This window comes from Sus scrofa, chromosome 2 (genome assembly GCF_000003025.6).
Source record: "Sus scrofa isolate TJ Tabasco breed Duroc chromosome 2, Sscrofa11.1, whole genome shotgun sequence".
Lineage (NCBI taxonomy): Eukaryota > Metazoa > Chordata > Mammalia > Artiodactyla > Suidae > Sus > Sus scrofa.
In genome coordinates this window covers 123353393-123367715 of record NC_010444.4, presented here as the reverse complement: position 1 = coordinate 123367715, position 14323 = coordinate 123353393, and the positions used below count along the sequence as shown (strand labels likewise).

The following is a 14323-nucleotide window of genomic DNA, read 5'->3' as shown; positions in this document are numbered from 1 at the left end:
AGTGCCCTAATAAAATTAATTTCACTCTAAGGCTTTAATTAAACAAAAATATGGGTGCTTTCTTAAGAAACTGATAAAAAATAGGATGAGAAGACTAAAGGCAAAAACTAATTTGAGGAAAAAAGTATTGTTCTTTCAATCATACAAGTATACAGTGTAGAAAAAATACAATTATTCATTACAAACTTTGCCAATCCCAACCCTCTCCCCAATTTTTTTTTCCTCATCCAGGGCATTTGGAAGTTACCAGGCCAAGGACTGAATCTGAGCTGATGCTGCGATCTACACCACAGCTGTGGCAATGCTGGACCCTTTCCCACTACACCACATACACACTGTGGTATACGGAATGACTGGCCAAAAGGAAGAGTGCAGAGAAATGTACCCAGTAGTTTGTGAAAATCTCTATGGGAAAAGAATCTGAAAAAGAACGGATGTGTGTATAGGTATAACTGATTCACTTTGTTACACAGCAGAAATTAGCCCAATGTTGTAAATCAACTATACTTCAATAAAACTTTTTAAACAATGGAAAAAAACAACTTAATTCTTTCTCGCTCATTAAATTAATTTCTATTTGCTAACAAACATAAACCTACAGAAGTTCTCATATCAAGCATTTCAAAATTTGCATCAAAAAAATAAGTGAACTTTATAAATAATGTGCTATCATTATGTGCTCACTCATACTGTAACTTCAGAGCTTTACCTATTCTGTTCTCTAACTCTGGCCCCCTTAGAGAACAATCTTTAGGTCTCTCAAAAACAAAGTTGCTTATCTCATCTGTACGGTAACTTTTTATTCCTAAAGTAAATATTCACTGGAGTTCCTGTTGTGGTGCAGCAGAAACAAATCCGACTGGTAACCATGAGGATGTGGGTTCAATCCCTGGCTTCGCTCAGCAGGTCAGGGATCCAGCATTGCCATGAGCTACAGTGCAGATCCCAGACGTGGTTTGGATCCCAGGTTGCTATAACTATGGCAGCTGTAGCTCCGGTTTGACCCATAGCCTGAGAACTTCCATATGCCGCAGGTGCTGCCCTAAAAAGCAAAAATAAAAAAAATAAAAAATCTTTGCATGCTCACAGGGCATTTTACCTCTTCCATCAGAAAACATATTATTTATACCAAACAAAAGAGATTAAATCACCTACCCCTTCTATGATGCTTTATTGTTCCTTTAAAGTTAGCACAAAATAATCTGTCTCCAAGAAATGTAGCTCAGCTTTCTCTTCCAGTAGAGCAAAGGGTAACTAAAATTTGCCTTTTAATTCACTTTATCCTGCTCTTTCAGGTTTCCATGAAATTCTTCACTACCAAGCTAGGCAGTCTCTTTAAGGCAAGCACTCCACTGCCAACAAAGCACGATGCTTTTTCCAAGACTAATGAGGAGTTCCCTAGTGACCTAGTGGTTAAGAAGCTGGCGTTGTCACTGACATGACACAGGTTCAATCCCTGGCCCAGGAACTTCTTCATGCCACAGGTGCAGCCAAAAAAAAAAAAACTCAAATAACCAATGAAAAGCTATTTTATATGTCCTTTTTCTTTAGGTTTTTTTAAACAAATTTTATTAAAATTGATATACAATGTTGTGCCACTTTCTGCTGTACAGCAAAGTAAGATAATGTGAGAAAAACAATGTAAGTGAATGTATAACTGGGTCACTTTGCTGTACAGCAGAAATTGTATATTGTACATTGTATATCAACTTTAATAACATTTTTTACATTATATATATATACACGTGTGTGTGTATATATATATATATATATATATATATATACAGTCTCCTTCTTATATTATCTTCCATCATGGTCTATCCCAAGAGACTGGATATAGTTGCCTGTGCTATACAGTAGGACCTCATGGCTTACCTGTTATAAATATAACAGTTTGCATCTACTAACCCCAAACTCCCAGTCCATCCCACTCCCCCCAACTATCCCCCTTGCATTTTATATTTTCTTTTGATAACTAGCAGAGAAAAAAACCGATGAGTAAAAATTCAGAAACAATGAATTCCAACTACAGAAATGTATCATTATTTTTATTACATAGAAGGACATAGCCACTACTTTTGGACTCACAAAATTATAGGGTATCAGAGCTATAAAGTTAAAAAGTGTCAGGAGTCAGGTGGCTTTATCCCTTTTCAAAAATACCATCTTACCTGATTAAGTGAGGTGGTATCTGTAAGTATAGCATCAGGAGGTCTACTAGGTATGGCTACAGCTACCTGAAATCAAAAAACACCGTATGTTAAATAATAATAAAATCATTATTATTCTGTAAAACCCAAAGTAGAATCTGATCAACAGCCATGTTTCAGTATACAGTGGTTTCTCGGGGTCCAAGGGTGATTGGCTCCAAGACCCCCTCATGGACAACAAAATCTGCAAATGCTCAAGTTCCTTATATAAAATGGTATAGTATTTGCATATAATCTATGCACATCCTCCTACATACTATAAATCATCTCTAGATTACTTATAATACCTAATACAATGTAAACGCTATGTGGATACTTTTAGAACTTCCTGGAATTTTTTTTCTCCAAATATTTTTGATCCATGGTTGGTTCAATCTGCAGATGCAAAACCTATAGATGCAGCAACCAGAGATATGGGGGGCCAAATGTAATAAAATCTGCAAGTTGGATACAAAGGTTTTTTAAATATTTTATGTTTGGACATAATGACATTTAAAATTTTATAAGTGCTAGTTTCATCTACATTATGATTTCCCTAAAATGACTCTGTTTAATGAAAGGAATTATATAACCAGATTCATTCTCTAGGCCACAAAGGAGAAAAAAGTCGAGATTGTTTTCCAATGCAAAGAAGACAATAACTAAAGAATTAGACAAACAATTCATATCTAAAGGGATTTATCTTTAAATGTACTTTACTAAGGGTGTGGATCTCTTTGCATTTATATGCTATTTGGATCTGTTGAACTTCTTGGACAGGTAGATTAATGTTTTTCATCAAAGCCATTATTCCTTCAATTATTTTTCTCTGCTTCTTTCTCCTTTTTCTCTCTCTCTCCTCTCTTTCTGGTACACCCATTACACAAAAGCTGGCATAACTTAATGGTATCCCACATTTCTCTGAGCCTCTTCATCCTTTTCCTTTTTTTCATCTTTCTTCTCTCTGTTCTTCAGATGGCGATAAAGAGATAGATCCATCTTCAAGCTTTTTGATTCTTTTTTTTTTTTTTTTGGCTGCCATGCAGCATATGGAGTTTCTGGGCAAAGGATCAGATCCAAGATGCAGCTGCTGTTAATGCCAGATCCCCAAGCCACTGAGATGGGCCAAGCATCAAGCTCACACCCCAGCACTCCAGAGACTCTGTCAATCCCAATGTGCCAACAGTAGAAGATTCAAGCTTTCTGATTCTTAATTCTGCCACTTCATATCTATTGTTAAGGCCCTCTAGTAAATTCTTTGTTTCAGTAATTCTATCCTCAATTCCAGAACTTCTATTTGGTTCTTTTTAAAATAATTTCTATGTACTGACATTCTCTATTTGATGAGTCAATATTATCATACTTTAATATTTTACATATTTTCCTTCTTTAAGCATGGTTTCTTTGAATATATTTATAATAAATGCTTTGAATTTTTTGTCTGTTAATCCTCTTAAAGGGAATTTCTGTTGTCTGTTTTGTTTTTTCCTATCTATGGGTCATACTCTCCTGTTTTTGTTGTTTTTTTTTTTTTTCAGGTCTTATAAATTTATGTTGATAACTGGATATTTTATTTTATTTATTTGTCTTTTCTAGGGCTGCTCCTGTGGCATATGGAGGTTCCCAGGCTAGGGGGTCCAATCGGAGCTGTAGCCGCCGGCCTATGCCAAAGCCAGAGCAACACGGGATCCAAGCCTTGTCTGCAACCTACACAATGGCTCACGGCAATGCCGGATCCTTAACCCAGTGAGCAAAGCCAGGGACTGAACCCACAACCTCATGGTTCCTAGTCGGATTTGTTAACCACTGAGCCACGACGGGAACTCCACAACTGGATATTTTAGATAATATATTGCAGCAACTCTGGATAGTGAGACCCTGCACACTTCTGGGGCTTGTTGTTACTGTTAACTTGTTTATTTGTTTAGTGACTTAGCTAGATTATTTCAGTTAAGTCTACTTCCCCCAAGTGTGCAGACTTTGATGCTGAGGCTCAGAGAGTGCAGCCCTGGGCAAGCATGGTCAGTCTGGGATGACAATGGTTTTAGCAGGGCTCTCCGTGACCTTCTCCCCTTGATCTTTCTGTGAAACTGTTTTTCCAGCTATGAGGCTACACTAATTGCCAGATGATTGCTCTACTATTTTCAACAATGCCCTGGGGAATAAAACTGCTCTACAGTCTGATCCAATTAAAGTCAGGGCTCTTTGCAGAGATAGTCTTTGAGGTCAGTCTTTGAGGTTTCTAAAGATGCCATGACCACTCTTATCTGTCTCTTTCCACCTGATCATCATTAAAGTAATCTTACCTTTGAAAGCACCTTTCTTCTGATCTTCCAAATACTCAGGGCCAAAATGAGTCAGTTTCCTCTGGAAGAGCTCCAGAGCTCTCTATTATTATAGCCTGGCTTGCCTTCTGGGCAAAACTTCTGCACCACTGCAGCAGAGATAAGGGAAGGATAGTGGCCCACTTTTCTCTAAGTGACATCCTCACTTTATAAGAAGGGTACTAGGCAAGGTTAGGCACTTTGGCCTTCTCAGCTTGCCTCTAGCACCAGAGAACCCCCACCCTACAAGCAGGTTGGGGTAAGCACAATCAGGACCCCAGTATTATCAGCCTGCCATGGTAGGACAGACTTTCCACCCTACAAGTGGGGGCTGGGTGGAAGAAGAATGCCCTATAATTCTTAGCCACTTTTTCCTGGAACAGAGCTTCTGCAATACAAACTGGTGGAAGAATAAGAAAAATTAGTGACCCGCTCCTCCTAGGAGGTTAGAATGGCCCTATTCTGGGAGCTGAGGAGAGGGATCCTATGTCCTTAGCTACATATGCTGGAGTGGAATTTTGTGACAGCAAACTAGGGGGAGAGGGAGGAGAGAGGTGTAGCTCAAATGCCAGAGTCTCATTGTTCTTATCAAGACACAGATTTTCCTGCATAAATATCTCTTCATTTGCTATATATCCAAGTCTCAGAGACTTTAAATTTTTTTTAATAATTTTTACCAGTTATGATTGTTTCACAGGTGAGAAGGTCCAAGGAATTCTTCAGTTTACCATTCCAGTAGCAGGCTCTCAATACCGCTTTAAGTAATACTTCACCCCAAATAACATTTATTAGAGTATCATCTTATTACCCCAAATAAATTAGAGGTAAAGGTCAGGTTAAACTGGTGTAAAATCCAAGTTACAAAACAATTTTAGGAAAAATATGTTTTTGGATAGACTGAGAACTGAAGGGCAACTAGAATTGTTTTATATGAGAGAAATGCTTAAGTCATTTAAAGAATGAAGATTTTAATTTATGCAAAAATGATTTTTATGTATTAGATTTTTCTAAAGAGTTTTGGGAAAAGGCAAAGTTAGTATAATAAAGATATTTCCATAATTATCTCGGGTACAGTATACTTAGCTCAGCCAGGCTTTTCTACATATATGTTATATATTAAAATATACAAATATAAACACCACCTCAAATCCAAGGAATACATTCTGATGCAAAGAAGTGTGGATTACTGAGACCCTACACTATGAAATTACACATAAGTTCAAAATACAGAAAAGGATCCTTAACAACACATGTATTTTGCTTAAGTCACAGTCTACCTTGTCTTTGTCCGATGTCCGTTTTCCACCAAAGCCTCCAGAGCCCATAACGAAGACAGAGAACTGATTATAACATATAAGTTCCTTTCCAGAGTAAGAGTAGACTGAAAAGTAAATGAAAGAAAAAAAAGAAAAGAAGTTATTATCAAAAGATATAACTAGTTAATCAACATATGATCAACAATTCCTTTAAAAGCTTCAAAAACAAAATCCAATTACTAAAAGGTTTTTTAATGTAAGAACACTCAACTATGGGTTACAGGGTACTTATTTTAATTCATTCACTCCCAGTCTCTCGAAGGCAGAGCAAAGAGTATCCTTACAAATCCTTTCGTGACTATGAAACAGCAGTTCCTCTCACTTCTTCTTAAACTTCCCCAACTGCCTTTCACATTTCAATTCTCTCTATTGCTAACATTTCAAACAATTCCATTTTAAAATGGAGGTAACCACATTGCCAAATTCTCAGACATTCTTTCAAAGCCTTCAAAAGAGCCTAGAATATACATGAGGAAATAAGCGAGAATCAAGGTATAAGCTTCAGGAGGGCAGGAGCATGGAAGCTTTTTGCTCACCATCAAACTCCCAGCTATTACAACAGTACCTGAGACAGAAAAGGTGCCTTATAAATACATATTAAATGAATTAATGAATAAATGACACGAGTGAGCACATTAGTGAATAAATAATGAATGAAAAACAGCTGTCCCTTTCTCTACTGACTGATTTCCTACTGAGACTTTGAATATCAGCTGAACTTCTAGCTCTACAAAACTAAGGATATGATTTTGAATTGCATACTAAGGAAAAATTGAATTATAACAAAAAATAAGGAAAATCATGGCAATCTGTATTTAAAATAATAGTTTTAGAATTCCCATCATGGCTCAGCACATTAAGAACCCAACCAGTATCCATAAGGATGCAGGTTCAATCCCTGGTCTCAGTCAGTGGGGTTAAGGATCCAACGTTGCCCTGAGCTGTGGTGTAGGTCGCAGAGGAGGCTTGGATCTGACATTGCTATTGACTGTGGAATAGGCCAGCAGATGCAGTTCCAATTCAACTGCTAGCCTGGGAACTTCCATATGCCACAGGTGTGGCCCTAAAAAGAAAAAAGAATAAGATTTTTATCTTTATTACACAGAAAATTGGATACATAATTTCATCTATACTTTATCTATAAATTCAGATACATGTTTACCATTACTAAGCTATAGCTAAATAAATGGGGTAGATCAAGAGAGAATATTAAAGCTGACGTTACTGTAGAACTTTCTCTGGCATGTCACATTTGACAGAATGGTAATACTAAAAAAAAAAACTGTGAGGCTATTAGCCAACATCTGTAATGATATCAACATATTCAGTATAACCTCCTATATATTTAGAACAAAAATATAAAACCTATATTCCAAATACCAGACAATATTAAGCTTTCTACTATTTCTGAATTTTTGATATTTATTTCTTCTGTTCTCAAACTTTAAAATAAATAAATTTTAAGCAATGTATCTTTACCTAGGTTTACTACTATGAGTCACTAGTATTTCAACATTTATTAAAGTACTACTATCTTTTTTTCAAATAAAATGTGGCTGTGGTATTTAAACCACATTATGAGTTCAATAGGTGTGAATGCACAAGGTTAAGAACCTAACCACCATTTACAAGAATGATTCAGGAGTCAGATATGTCCCAAGTTCCAAAAAGCTAACATAGAAAAGAATCACCCACAACACAGCTTAATTATCAATTGAGGGCTGTCTATGTATTTATTCCGGCAAAAACATACTCCGGCAAACATAAATCTCCTCTATGTTTGCTATACTGGCCACATTTCTCACCTCTGTCCTTTGGTTACGTTGTCACCAGTCCTCTGAAATATCCCACGCTCCTGACCCCTACCCGAATCTATTCCACACCCTCCTCCCTTATTTTCTAAAAGAGCTGTAAATTTTCAGAAAGATTATCCTGCGTTCTCACAAGTGACAACATAAATACAAACTTATTAATCAACTTCTATGGTAAAGTATTGTTACATAGAAAGCCTATCAATCTAACAAGATCATCATAAAAATTGGAAATGAGTTACCATCTATAAGAATTACTAGACCAGATCTTTTATCCAGGACATCAGCAACAACTGCTTCACATTTTAAGTCTCCTAAAATAGGAAGTAAAAAAATAATAATAAAGAGACCGTTTTAAAGACTCTAAGTTACTATTTGACGACATGAAAGAATCTGACATAACTTCTACTCTAAGATCAGCAAAACTAAAAAAGTCATGGTTTAAAATAATTTTCGATATAATCTTGAGTCATTCAACATTAAAAGTAACTAGAATACCTGAGTCACTAAATTTGACACATCAATAACTCTGATATTGGTTTTAAAAATTAGGTTTTAAAAAATAACAATTTCCAACCCATCAACAAACATTTGTTAAGCATACAAATAACACCATTTACCCCATTCCTTCTCAAATCTCTACTCTACTGGCTTCAATGAGACAGTGTTTCTAACCAATCTGTTCTTTTATGACTCTTCCTTCCATCACGTAACTGGTAAGATTTTGATGGATTATCATTGTTTGGGAGTGAACTCATCATCCTTTCTCTAACATGCTTTTTTCTCTTTTGTTCCCCATATGAATGACTGATACTATATATCCACCCAGCTGCCAAGCCAGAAACTTCAGCATGGCCCTGTCTCATAAAATAGTATCTAGGAGTTCCCGTCGTGGCTCAGCGGAAACGAAGCCAACTAGGAACCATGAGGTTGGGGGATCCATCCCTGGCCTCGCTGAGGATCCAGCATTGCTGTGAGCTGTGGTGTAGGTCGCAGACGCGGCTAGGATCTGTGGCTGGGGTGTAGGCTGGCGGCAACAGCTCCAATTGGACCCCTAGCCTGGGAACCTCCATATGCCACGGGTATGGCCCTCAAAAAGACAAAAACAAAAAACAGTATCTACATATGTGCTAAGACTTGAGTATGTAGAGACTGGGAGCAGCTGGATTATACAAAAAATTTCTAACCTCACCCTGAAGTCTACGAACAGCCATCTGGGGTTCTTAATAGGCAAATAACAAATACACTTGCATTTTAGAAGTAACATTCTGGCTGCAGTGAGATAAAAAGACCTGAAGAAATCAAGAATGGAGAGGCAGAAAGAACACTTAGAAAGTGAGAGATGTTGACTGTGGTGTAGACCAGCAGCTACAGCTCTGACTTGACCCCTAGCCTGAGAACCTCCATGTGCCTTGAGTGTGGCCCTAAAAAAACCAAAAAAAAAAAAAAAAGAAAGAAAGAAAGAAAAACCACCACCACGAACAAAAAAACTCTATGCCAGTTTAACACACTGACACAGTTTGAAGTCAGTCAAGAAATAAAATTATGGTATGATCAACAACTCACCTGCGTTGGGAAGTGGTTTATATAACTCCAAGTAATGCTCCCCATGAAGAACCTATGTTAAGGTAAGAAAATTTTACTAGTAGACTTTATTTTTCCACAGGTTCCTCTGTGGACACGGCTAATCCCAAGTGGAATTGCACTGTGCCCACATTCACATTTCTACTTCCCCCAAATTATCTGTCTCAGTTTGGCTCCTACTTCTTAATTCTGTGATTCAGAAATAATCAGTACCCAATCTAAAGACTGTCAGTTCTCTGGAACAGAGAAGAGACACGTGTTTTCTTTCTTGACATTCATCAGTCATTGTTGACTGATAATGGTGGATTATTTGCCAATGGAGATACTAAACTAGGTGTATTCCCAGTGTTTGTTATGGTACCTGGAACTTACTGGGTGTTCAATAAATATCTGCTGAATAAAAAAGAGTAAACTGGCCAGTACTAGTAAAGCAATTTTGGGTCACACCTGCCAAACACAAATGACTCAACCAAAACACAAAAATAAATCACATAAACACAAAGTAATAAAAGCATTATCAGTGTCAACATTTCCTTAGTATAATATTTTATAAATTACCTACCAAGAGTATACACTAAGGACCCTATGTAACTTCACAGTCACTTAACCCGAATGATCCAAAGCAGGAATATAAAACTATATGCTGGAAACCAAGAGGACAGTAAATCCAAAACCTGACCCTCATATCCAAATGGCCACAGTCCACTGCTATGGGACAGCTTAATTCCCCACCTTCCGCAGATCCCAGAAGGGAAAGGGGGCGGGGGAAGGTAATGGGAGGACAAATGAGGGACCGCCTCACTATTACACAGCCTGAAAACAAGGCTGGGAAGACTGGGATTCATATCCCAAGACGGCCACCATTCCCAGCTACAGATTTTGAACACCCTTCATGATTTCCAACTCCTTCCAACTCTGAAGAAGAATTTGAAACCTGTGCTTTAATTGTTTGCACTGACATTATCCAAACAGAAGAACTGTATGCAACAAATACCATGGGAGAGAAACTAAAACCAACTGCTCGCCATATATTTCTTGCCTCCCTGCTGACTTCATCAAATACTCTAATAAAATAAGAGTAGATTCTCACAGATTCAGAGCAGCAGTGTGCTAATCAATTCTCCACTAAATGGGTTCTCCAGTTCAAAATCACAGAAATCCCTTCATAGCTCTTCAATTCAACAATTATCATCAACTGGCCTTATGACCTGAACCTTACTTCAAAAAATAAAACATACCCCACACCTCAGAAGCTTCCTCTTCATTGCTAGCCCCTTCCTTCTTCAAACAATTTCTTCGCTTTTCTTCTCAAATACTCCAGTAATTCTCCTGGTATTCCTCATAGCTCGCCAGCTACTCCTTTCCAGTTTCTCTTGCAAATTCCTCCTTATCTCTTTAAACTCTAACCACTAAAGGAAAAGCCCTAAACCTAAGCTTTTCTGTGCTTACATTTACACACCAGAGGATTTCATCTGGGCTCATGTCTTCGTTTTTATTTTTATTTTTTTTTTTTTTTGCTTTTTTAGGGCCCCACCCATGGCATACGGAGGTTCCCAGGCCAGGGGTCAACTCAGAGCTGTAGCTGCAGGCCTATACCACAACCACAGCAATGCCAGATCCAAGCCACATCAGCAACCTACACCACAGCTCATAGCAACACCAGATCCTTAACCCAATGAGCAAGGCCAGGGATCAAACGTCCTTCCTCATGGATGCTAGTCAGATTCATTAACCACTGAGCCACGCCCAGAACTCCTAGTCTCATGTCTTTAAATCTCACTCCAATGCAAAGAATCCCAGTAGGACCTCTCTCCCAAACTCTAAACCACATATTCAACTGCTCACTTTCTATCTCCACTTAAATGTGTAATAGGCGTCTTATATGTGTCCAAAACCAACTCCTGACCAACCCCATCTTAAAGTAACTGTATAAAGCTATTTTATTATACATAGTAATATGTCATACGTAACTACTAAACATATTAAATATACTGTAGATAATTAATTATAAATAGTATATATAGATATATTTCATCCCAATAAACCAGACTAAAAACCTTCATCCTTGACTCCACTTTCTTCCATGCATATCCAGACTTTTGCTTGAATTACTATAACAGAATCCAAACTGGCATGTTTGGCTCCCATACAATCTATTCTCTACAGAGAAGCAAAAATGAGTCTGTGAGTGAACACAGTCGTATCACTCCCCAGTTCAAAGTACTACAGTTAGCCTCCCATGTTAGAGCATAACCTCAAATTCTTACAAGGACTACAAGGTCCTGTTTTACTACCTTTGCCCCTGTGCTCACTCTATAGCTCTATCAATCCCCCTGCTGTTCCAAAAACAAAGCATGCACCTGCATTGGGCCTTTTATGCTTGTTCTCCTTGCCTCAAATATTCTTCCCTCTGGCTCCTTCATCATTATCGTCAGGTAAGGAATATCGTTCAATTTATAAGTAAGAACACTAAAGCGTAGAGACGTTATTTACCCTTGGTCAAATAGCAAGTAGTGGTAGAGAGAGAATTAATAACATTATGCCAGGGTTGTATGTGGGACCATACATAATTACCACTCCCTTCTTTTTGCTTACCTTCTCAACTAATTCTCTTTTCTTCTTAAAAAGAAAAATCAAGATACGTTAAATCTCTACTCCTGAATCAATCACTAGAAACTACTATATTAACACACCCACAGAGGATGTGACATTTACCAATCATATTTAAAGAAACAGAAGTAAAGCAAAATAAAGGTTTCTTATCATACATACCTTTGTGAAATTGACTGAAAGCCCAGGAATCTCTGCTAATCCTCCACCCCCAAGAGATTTCTGAGCTAAAATAACTCCAAAAGTTGGCAAACAGGAGAAATCAGAATTTCCTTCGTAAATAAATTTCAAATCTTTCGGTTCCTTGATCGACGCCCCCACTCCAAGGGCATACATAATAGTGTCCACCTCCGTATACGAAGAAGAAAATGGTGGAAATTTATAGCCAACAGCTTCAACCTATGGAACAGTTGTCGAAAAGAAAATTTTGTCACTGATACTTTTGTCAAATCTTTAAATTTCTAACTTTTCAAAACTATTAACTGTTTACCTACCTAGTTTTTTCGTTTTTTATTTTGTCTTTTTAGGGCTGCATCCATGGCATATGGAAGTTCCCAGGATAGGGGTTGAATCAGAGCTGTAGCTGCCCGCCTACACCACAGCCACAGTAACTCAGCATCCAAGCCATGTCCGCGACCTACACCACAGCTCACGGCATTGCCAGATCCTTAACCCACTGAGCAAGGCCAGGGATCGGACCCGCATCCCCATGGATACTAGTCAGGTTCATTACTACTGAGCCACAGCAGGAACTTCCCATACCTAGTTTTGTGAATAGACTACTCAAAAATACCAAAAAATATATAAATTTTTTATAAAAAGTGATAATGAACTGCAGTATAAGATCTAATATAAAAAATTCACTCTAAACAAATAAGCAAAGCACTGCTTAATGCTTGTAAAGTAGACAGTCTCATAGTGGTTGTAGTTAAAATGAGATTTTTTACCTTAAGTTACTACATGGACCATCATGTATCTCATTGGGATTGTATTTTTCTACACATTGATGACATGCCTAGCTAATGTGTGAAGCATATATTAACTTATAAAAGAATGATGTCTAATCTTCCATCACATTCATTCTAAAGCAAAAGCGTACAGAAGTTCCTGTGGTGGCTCAGCAGAAACAAAACCAACTAATAACCACAAGGTTGTGGGTTCGATCTCTGGCCTCAGTCAGTGGATTAAGGATCCAGTGTTGCTGTGCCCTGTGGTGTAGGTTGCAGACGTGGCTTGGATCCCATGTTGCTATATCTGTGGGTAGGTGGGCAGCTGTAGCTCCAATTCGACCCCTAGCTTGGGAACTTCCATGTGCCACAGGTGCGACCCTAAAAAGCAAAAAAATAAAAATAAATAAAAAAATAAATAAAGCAAAAGTGTACAGACAAGAGCTGAGAGTTAAGGATTTTTTTTCTTTTTTATTAAAGAGTGGTTTTTAGGAAGGAAGGAAGAAAAAGAAAGAAAGAAAGAAAGAGAGAGAGAGAGAGGGAGGGAGGGAGGGAGGGAGGGAGGGAGGAAGGAAGGAAGGAAGGAATAAAAACAGGAATAGGTCATAGAAACAGTCCAAGAAGCCTAAAATACTCACTCTCTGGCCCTTTACCAAAAAAGTTTGCCAACCCCTTCTCTAAAGCCAAAGCACATTTATAAACCAATCATATTCTCAGGGTTAAAATTAGATTGCTAATTTTATCATTTTGTCTGCCCTAAGACATAAAACACAAGTGAATACATCCAATGGATTTATTATTTATGTACTATATTTTTTTTTTTTTTTTTTTGTCTTTTTAGGGCCGCACTCACAGCATATGGAAGTTCCCAGGCTAGGGGTCAAATCAGAGCTGTAGCTGCCGGCCTATGCCACAGCCACAACAACCCAGACCCTTAACCCACTGAGCAAGGGCAGGGATTGAACGTGCATCCTCATGGATACTGGTTAGATTTGTTACAGCTGAGCCACAATGGGAACTCCCACGTGCTCTAACTTTTTGAAAGAAGTACTGGAGGCAGTAAATCAGCAAACTTCAACTTTTTGAAAGAAGTACTGGAGGCAGTAAATCAGCAAACTTCACATAAGCTATAACCACAAATCTATTAGAATTTCTGACACAACTTGCAATTATGTTGAAATACTTTCAAAATGTAATCTATCAATGCTCTTCCTTAAAAAACTCAGAGGAGTTCCCATCATGGCGCAGCGGAAACGAATCCAACTAGAAACCATGAGGTTTCAGGTTGAATCCCTGGCCTCGTCTCGCTCAGTGGGTTAAGGATCTGGCGTTGCTATGAGCTGTGGTGTAGGTTGCAGACACGGCTCAGATCTGGCGTTGCTGTGGCTGTGGTGCAGGCCGGCAGCTATAGCTCCGATTAGACCCCTAGCCTGGGAACCTCCATATGCCATGGGTGCAGCCCTAAAAAGACAAAAGCCAAAAAAAAAAAAAAAAAAAAAAACCTCAAAAAGGGTTAAAAAACTTAAATGACTCAAAAGAGGC

At 38.1% G+C, this 14323-nt stretch overlaps 1 protein-coding gene across 3 annotated transcripts in view; it reads right to left on the bottom strand.

Moving 5' to 3' along the window:
* Window positions 1-14323, bottom strand: part of HSD17B4 (hydroxysteroid 17-beta dehydrogenase 4) — an 87942-nt gene that overhangs the window by 33671 nt on the left and 39948 nt on the right. For all 3 annotated transcript variants that reach the window (XM_021081514.1, NM_214306.1, XM_021081510.1), the window contains 5 exon segments: window positions 11997-12233; window positions 9207-9258; window positions 7883-7954; window positions 5791-5894; window positions 2172-2237 (listed from right to left, as the gene is read on the bottom strand). In XM_021081514.1, the coding sequence (XP_020937173.1) occupies window positions 2172-2237; window positions 5791-5894; window positions 7883-7954; window positions 9207-9258; window positions 11997-12233 (531 nt within the window).